Genomic DNA, 8,937 nt, shown 5'->3' with positions numbered 1-8,937 from the left:
ATATGGATGAAATATAGAGACCACAGTCTGAAATGTATTTAAAATTGATGTTCAGCATGTTTGATGAGTCTCAGATTAAGGGTAACTGTGTGTTGGCTTAGAGGTTTTTGATTTTTTAATTTCCAATATCAAACTGAGCCGGTCCACAACACTTTGCACTGTGAGAACTGTAGACTCCACCTGTGTGTGTGTGTGCTTGCTGTGTTCAAGAGGTTGATGGGAGGGTTAACTGTTAACTGTTGCAAAGAATAGAGATCACCTATACTCCTTTAGAATGGATACATGACAATATTAACGCAATATCATATTACTCTCTACTAAGGAATGCAACTGCACACATGCACAGAAAATGTTTTTATGAAAATATATGACCAAATATATTGAATTAGAATGCTATGCACCCTTATAGAGTTGTTATAGATGTTCTTTAGGCAAACGCCCACATCATGGGGACTGTTTAGGCTTTGTGGGTATTTCAACTTGTTTACTTTTCTTTTTTATTGTCATGGAGAGAGGGGGAAAACATGAATATGTATACAAACCTTTGTTTCAATCAGATTCATTCTGACACGAAGATATGTATAGGTCAGGCTTCCCCAACTTGTGGCCTGCGGGTGGTTTTATTTGCTCCCCCACACACACACACACACACACAGTTTTCTGAGCCCAAACACGTTGATTTTTTTTGTTGGACATTAACGTGTAAAAACACCAGCAATTCAGCTCCAAGTGATTTTAATTTTGCAAATATGTTCCAAAGTATTCCCACACATAATAGAGATACAGTACCAGTTAAACGTTTGGACACCTACTCATTCCAGGGTTTTTCTTTATTTGTACTATTTTCTATTGTAGAATAATAGTAAAAATAAAGAAAAACCCTGGAATGAGTAGTTGTGTCCAAACGTTTGACTGGTACTGTATATGTGATCATATATAAATGTAAGCAAGGTTTGAAATGATTATGTTTTAATCAAATGTTATATCTGTTTGGGCTTCTTGCGGTCAATTTGCGGTCTACAAATTATTTTTTAATATGTTCTGGCTCCTTGACCATCCGCTCAAGAAGAAATTGGTCCGCGGCTGTATCCTAGTTGATGATCCCTGGTGTAGATGATCTACCATGTAACACCAGCTCCAACCATTTACAGAAATGAATAGAGAAAGATGTGAACATAACTGATGTGTTGTCTGACACACTTTGATGTGTTTGAGAATCAACTGTAAATTGTTGTACGTTTGGAAATGTAACTCTATGGGCATGTGTACAGTATAAAGCAGTGGTGCCGTTTAAGATGAGGGGGGACAATTTATTTTTTTCCTGAGCATGGCCGTATTTCTTTTACAGCATATTGGATGACTGTCATTCATTTTCTATTCACCCAGTTCAATGTAACAGTGATAGGTTTAGGCTACTGCATGATACTCTAATGTTCCTTCTACCCATCATGAGGTCGCCACAACCTAGCCTATGAAGGAAAGTTTACAACGTAGGTGCACACCGGTCGAGAGAAAGATTTTAGGTGACAAGCAGTGACACATGCACAGATAGTGACACATTCAATACCGCCTTGCACACTCTTGCCTGCATCTAGCTGATATAGGGTGTAATCGTTAGTCCAACAGTTGCAAACAAGCATTTATATTCGACAATTTCAGGTGTGTTTATCCCCGTTTTGTTCCATTTACTTCCGTTTCAGAAACGTTTTTCATCAGAATCGGCAGAATTAATACACTCCTGATCCTGTGTAAACACAGTACACTTTCATAGCAGGCACGTTTTATTTCTTCTCACATCTATGTGCTCTCCTCCTCTCACCTTTTCCTTTTGCTTGTGGACTTCAATGCACAACACATCAGCTGTATGTGACCAGGCGAAAACAAACTTTCCAAGCCAAACCATATTATAACCGGTACACACAGCCTACATCGTTGTCACCATATTACCTAAAGTAAAGTCATAGTCAACATAGCTAATAGAACTAACGAGTTAGTAAATCCGCTACAATCATGCAGTAACATTACAGTGTACAGTCAGTAAGCAGTTTGGCACTTACACCGGCGGGCCCCGGTGGCAATAAATTGGTTAAACCAAAAGCTTACCATGACTTAGAAGAGTTTCAGTGTTGTGTTGGATAGTCATAGCCAGCTAGCTAACATAGTATCCCTGTATTTGAGCAGGGTGTTTGAGTAGGTCCAAACTAGCTAGCCGCATTTGCTAGCTAAGTAAGTGAAAAACATGATGGAATCCCTCTCTCTCATCTCTCTCTTGCTTTTCCTTCATTATGGAAGAAATTAATTTGTCCAGAACTGCTTAACTATTGTCTTTCTCTCTTTTTCAGTTAACTACTCACCAGATGTTATGCACTGCAGTGCTAGCTAGCGGTAGCTTATGCTTTCAGTACTAGATTCATTCTCTGATCCATTGATTGGGTGGACAACATGTCAGTTCGTTCTGCAAGAGCTCTAATAGGTTGGAGATGTCCTCCGGGAGTTGTCATAATTACTGTGTTAATTAAGTCGAAGGAAGTGGGTGAGTACCATGAGCCTCCTAGGTTTTGTATTGAAGTCAATGTACCCAGAGGAGGACGGAAGCTAGCTGTCCTCTGGCTACACCAGGTGCTACCTTACAGAGTGCTGTTGAGGCTACTGTAGACCTTCATTGCAAAATAGTGTGCCTTAATCAATTATTGGGTGAAGTGATTATATTTAGGATAGTTTTATCTAAAAAGGATAACTTTTTAAATGTTGTACAATTTTTTAAAATTAAATTCACTGAGAAGGATGGCCTCCACTGGTATAAAGGTAATTACATTGGTGCAAAACATTTATCAGGCAGAGAGTATATCTTATTCTTGTTTCAAAGACTATGTATAGCCCTACATAGGCTATACATGTACTCCCACAGGGATATTGATATCTTCTTTTTCCAGTTTACATAGTTATCTAGGCTATTTTATATTCCTCTACATGGGTGTTAGTATCATGACACAAGACGAGACCCAGATGTAGACACAGGAGGCAGATGGTTGGAGTCTAAGATGTTTAATAATCCAAAAAGGGGTAGGCAAGAGAATGGTCGTGGACAGGTAAAGGGTCAAAACCAGTTCAGAGTCCAGGAGGTACAGAGTGGCAGACAGGCTCGAGGTCAAGGCAGGCAGAATGGTCAAATAAATACACTGGGGAAAACAAGTGACACCTGGAGGGGGTGGAGACAATAACAAGGACAGGTGAAACAGATCAGGGTGTGACAGTTAGAGGATTCAATAAAACTACAACTTGCTGTAACCTCTCCCTTCTTTGGTTTACACATGAATGACGTCTCCAGTATTTCAGCCAATCAAAGCTGGCACTCCTGGCAGTATTTTTTTGAGGAGTGCCACTTGCTGTTTGGTTATTGGGGGCACGTGGAGGGCAAGCAGTTAAGACAGATCATAAACGATTGAATGTCAAGAAAAACGGGGACATTTAGATGCACATTTTTCTCGCCGTCTGTCAGCAGCTATAGGCCTAGTTTGATCTTGTTTACGAAGTGCATGGTTTAGTAGTTTGTCTTCATAGTTCGTAGGATGTCTTCAGGTACTGGGAGTTAGACTACTAGTTGGGGAATCCCTATCACCCACAGTGTCACCATCAAGAATACATCAAGAGTATTCTACAACACCAGGAAAGACACTCTTTAGTATGACCCCTAGACCCACTCCAATTTGTACACTGACCCAACAGATCTACAGATGAAGCAATCGTACTCCACACTGCCCTTTTCCACCTGGACAAAAGGAACGCCTATGTGAGATTGCTGTTCATTGACTACAGTTCAGCGTTCAACACCATAGTGCCCACAGAGCTCATCACTAACTAAGAATTCTGGGACTAAGCACCTTCCTCTGCAACTCGATCCTGGACATGGTAAGGGTAAGCAACAGCACATCTGCCACGCTAATCCTCAACACGGGGGCCCCTCAGGGGTGCGTGCTTAGTCCTCTATTGTACTCCCTGTTCACCCACGACTGCAGGGCCAGGCATGACTCCAACACCATCAATAAGTTTGCTGACGACAAAGCGGTGGTAGGCCTCATCACCGACAACGATGAAACAGCCTATAGGGAGGAGGTCAGAGACCTGGCAGTGTGGTGCCAGGACAACAACATTTCCCTCAACGTGAGCAAGACAAAGGAGATGATTGTGGACTACAGGAAAAAGAGGGCCAAACACGCCCCCATTCACATCAACGGGGCTGTAGTGGAGCAGGTCGAGAGTTTCAATTTCCGTGGTGTCCCCCACCAACAAACGAACATGGTCCAAACACACCAAGAAAGTCATGAAGAGGGCACGACAAAGCCTTTTCCCCCTCAGGGGACTGAAAAGATTTGGTATGGGTCCCCAGATCCTCAAAAAGTTCTACAGTTGCACTATCGAGAGCATCCTGACCGGTTGCATCACTGCCTGGTATGGCAACTGCTCGGCATCAGACCATAAGGCGCTACAGAGGGTAGTGCGTACAGCCCAGTCCATCACTGGGGCCAAGCTTCCTGCCATCCAGGACCTACAGTATATACTATGTGATGTCAGAGGAAGGCCCAAAAAATGTTCAATGACTCTAGTCACCCAAGTCCTAGACTGTTCTCTCTGCTACCGCACGGCAATCGGTTCCCGGAGCATAAAGCGTCATTATTGTAATTTTATTGTGTTTTTTTTTTATATTTATTTTTTACTTGATTTAATATTTTCTTAACTCTTTTTTTCACAAAACTGCAGTTTTAGTTAAGGGCTTGTAAGTAAGCATTTACTGGTAAGGTGTTGTATTCGGCGCATGTGACAAATACAATTTGATTTGATCGGAGGTATGTGAAACTCAATCATAATAATAGTAAATACACTAATGTTATTATAAGAATAATCATTATTATATTAATAGGCCTAATTTAACATTATGTTCGGATCTTCTTCATCATCTCATGAGTAGGCATAGGCCAATGATAATGTAGGCCTATAATCTGTGTCAACATGTACCCTTCAGACATTTTCTTCAAAAAATGTAATGCAATGTTATGTATGCTTAATTAGCACCTTGTTATCACTCTAAACTTCTATCCTATTTATATATTTTCTCCCACTGCCATTGACACACTATGGAAATATGTTGGCTTACTGTCAAGCACTTGGCTACCAAACAAACACTCAAAGTGCTAAAACCTTTCTCTGTGAACCATTTCAAGTTTCTGTATCCTGTTTAAGGCACTATTTCAAGGTGAAAGACAACAGATATAAAGAATATAGCTCAGAGCATGGTCTCTAACCAATTCCCTTTCATTAGCAGGTTGTGGGAATGTTGGCACTTAACTCACCTGGCCACAAGCTGAACAGATAAATGGTGACTGGTTGTTGTAGCCTGACAGAGATCCAATGTGGGTCAGTAACACATTCACAGGTACACTGCTGCCATGACGTGAAACACAGAACCCTGTTTGTGATCTCTCTCACTGTCGATCGACCTCCACCAAACCCACTCAGGACAACAGCGCATGTAAGAGTCTACAGGTAGGTGTGAGTGTGTGTGTGCTCAAAGATGTATGAGATATTGTGTCATTTGTGATGTCTTTTCATCATGTTTTTGCTTTCATCTTGTTTTGCAGGGGAGGATGCTCAATTTGAAATGGACATTTAGCCATTTGATGGATCTGCTGGATCTGCAGCCTTGAGGATGACAATGAAAGAGGGACTCATGTTTAAACTCATGTCTTTTTGGAAACAGCACAGCATACTGAAATGAATGAAGACTGCATTATTGAAGTGCTGCATTATTATGTGCAGTCATAATTCTAATCGCTCAGGAAGACAAAAAATGTACATACAATCTCTCCTCTATTGATTTAATATTATTTACTAATTGTTAGTTATTATCCTGTCTTAAAGATGAAGCATTTGAATGATATGTTTGAGTCTTCTCCAGTAGCATTTTGTAAGCATACCACTCTCAGGCTTGTTCTTTGTCTGGTTCTTCGTTAAGTTGTATTTGTGTAATACGTTGTTGATTGTAAAACTAGGGCTACATTTTGCAGAATTATTTTTCTCCAGAGGAACTAATAAAAGACAAACATACTTTTTACTATCCTTTTGTGTTACTATTAAATAAAATAAGAGTATGCAACTTTCAAAAATATCCCATGTTGTTAAAAAATACAAGTCCTGTGAAAACCATAGATGCAGACTGAAATAAATTGAGGATTTATTAAACAAAAGGTTCATGTGACATTTTACAGATATTTAGTCCTTTATGAAATAATACTTCTCGCATGAATATGTACTCTTTTTTTAAAACCATATGATTACCAAGTCTCACAGTGGAATTAAAGAGCTCTAGGGGTCAGCATTGACAATGACAATTGTCCTTGTATCTGCTATTGTCTCAATCATGAGTCCTTATGCATAATACATGTATGCAGTCAGGAGATCTCAGTTTAAAATCCTTTTGAGTGATTCTCTTGATCCTTTTCAGTGCTTGTGTTCAGAGTCTGCTTCAGTGTCCATCACATCCATATAGTTTAGCATGGCTGAAGGCAGCAGCTGCCCTACTAGAATAGCCCTGAACTTTGAGGCTACACTCACAGAGTGAGCACACACATTTGCACCTTAACTGTCTTTGTGAGGCCTGTAAGGTCAAGCAGAAACTGGTACAGAGTGATGTTCTCTGGGAAGGAAAGTGCCTATGGGGTGCTCATGTTGGCAGACACGCTGATCAGTGGCAGCCGCACTCGTCCACCACCATGCCCTGAAAGTGCTGCATCAGCACCTCGCTGTTTTCGTAATACAACATGGACAGAGGGGCCAGGCGGGTGGGCACACAGGACGGGCACGGGACCCGGTCTGAGCGGTGAAGCTTCAGTAGACTCTGGAAAGAGAAGAAAAAGACATGTTAGTACAAGTGAACTCACACACAAACAGGAAATCATACAATATTGTAATAGGAAACAAATCAATGGCGCTATTTTAAATCTATTTCAAACATGTACATTTTCAGCAGTGATAATGTAATGTTGGTAGTCTTACCTGCATGTAAGCATGGTTGGTGGGGGTGACGTTCTCGTCCACTGGGGTAGTGCAGCTGCCCTCACAGCGGTAGGCGTTATAGCGCTTGGGGTAAAGAATCCACTCACTCCAGCCTATCTGGTCAAAGTCCACCCACATGTCTACCTTCTTGCACAGGGGCCCTCCCTCTCCTCCGTTTGGGCCACGCCAGGGCCACCCCAGCCACTCCTGCTCTCTGGTGAAGCCCGAGTCTCTTCCTGCGCCGGGCTCCCTTTCCTCCCTTTACGCTGACAGCAGGGCCAGCTCCAGCTCGCTCCCGGTCCAGAGTGACGTACTTGGAATGTTCAGCGGTGCGGATGAGGGTGGGGGCCCTCTTCTTTGTCTGGTACTTGGAGAAGACCACCATCATGACCCGGTTGGCTGTGGGGTGCAGGACACTCTCCAGACCTTTCTCTCTCTGCCCTCAGGCATCCCAGGAAGAGGCTCTCTGGGAATGGCGGGCTGGAGCAGCGGCCACTCTGGGAGTGGTACAAGTCCACAGTGACATGCTCAGAGGCAGAGAAGGTAGGCAGGCGGATCCGCAGCTCGGAGCGCTTGATGTTGTCACTTGCAGAAATGGAGGATGCATCAAAGGTGACAGACCACCTCCCACCGCTCTGGTGACAACCTGGAGAGATAACATAGAAAATATTTGAGCAAAGCAGACAGCAGACACGGATTATGAAAGTGTGCAAGCATGTCTCTCACCTCTGTGACTATCAGACTGTCCCATTCATTAAATCAATCACAGACAGTGTCAATTATTTTATTGTTGCCCACAGACAGCTTTCACACACCATCTTTTGACATGCAATGAGCAGTTAATAAAGTAGAATGTTGTTACTGTCGCATTGTGTATTGCTCCGTTCCTGACACACTTCTGACAGCCTGGGTCTAGTACGTGCTAAAGTGCCATAGCCTAGAGGCTCTTCACAATACGCATTGTATAAGGTTCCCATGCTAAAAAAAATTGCAAGCACATAGGCGCAAAGTAATCAAAACGCGCTCTAGTAGCCTAAAAATCACTCTTTATTGAATAAATTTAACTGAGAGTGAATTCGATTATTATAATGAACTAATAGTTACATCATTACATTGCGTTTAATTAGTGTGCCCAATTGAATTGGTGCTTAAAAAGTTGCAAAATAAAGATACTCACTTTTGGCTACCAGACTGAGTACAGAGTCAGAATCGTGAAGACGGGAGATGTCCTCACTCTTGGTCGGGGCGGCGCTGACAGATGGCGGCGCCCTGAATGTGTCTCCCTCCAGCAGAATCCGGTAGAGCTGCATCATGTAGAGTGGGAACCTGATGGAGTGATGAACATGGTCCCCGTGACCTCCACTACTTCTGTGGAAGAAAGCCTCACGGTTCCCAGGGATATTCTCCGCTCCAACCACAGAGCAGAAATCCACCAGAAGCACAGAAAATATAGCCAGGGTGAGTCCTTCCATAATTCGAAATTAGTTAATCCAAGGTAGTATTCTCCTGTAAATCCAAATCAGTAAAACTCTTGTGCTGAGACATACAGGTGGGATAGAGCTCCTTCTCCCAGCTTGTCCAGTTGAGAACACCTCAGGTGAAATATGCTGTCCGCTGGAGTAAGAACTATTATAACAACCCTGTGTCTTTCTTTGTATATTCTGTCATGCCACGGGTTTTTAAAGTGACGGCGTGATCAACCGGAGAACATACAGCTCAAAGGGTTAAAACTGTCCATGTGGTTGTGTATCGAAACCAACGGCTCTTTTGAGTGGGAAACGTGAAAACTTGAATACTTCTGCGTTGAGTGTTGTAAATTAGAGATCTCTCTGATAAGGAACCGCGACATTAAATTAAACAGATTAGAAATTGAACATTGCACTTTGA

The 8,937-nt window shown here is 42.3% G+C and overlaps 1 protein-coding gene across 1 annotated transcript; it reads right to left on the bottom strand.

Annotated features, from left to right (window-relative positions):
* Positions 1–6,638: 6,638 nt before the first annotated feature.
* Positions 6,639–8,522, bottom strand: LOC112219950 (nodal homolog 2-A-like). The gene is given in 5 exon segments (XM_024381440.2): positions 6,639–6,892; positions 7,051–7,243; positions 7,245–7,487; positions 7,489–7,696; positions 8,228–8,522. Coding segments are annotated over 5 exon segments (1,092 nt in total). The 3' UTR covers positions 6,639–6,739.
* Positions 8,523–8,937: the final 415 nt, after the last annotated feature.

This window comes from Oncorhynchus tshawytscha, linkage group LG20 (genome assembly GCF_018296145.1).
Source record: "Oncorhynchus tshawytscha isolate Ot180627B linkage group LG20, Otsh_v2.0, whole genome shotgun sequence".
Taxonomy (NCBI): Eukaryota; Metazoa; Chordata; class Actinopteri; order Salmoniformes; family Salmonidae; genus Oncorhynchus; species Oncorhynchus tshawytscha.
The sequence above is the reverse complement of the archived record's forward strand: the minus strand, read 5'-3'. Positions and strand labels throughout refer to the sequence as shown.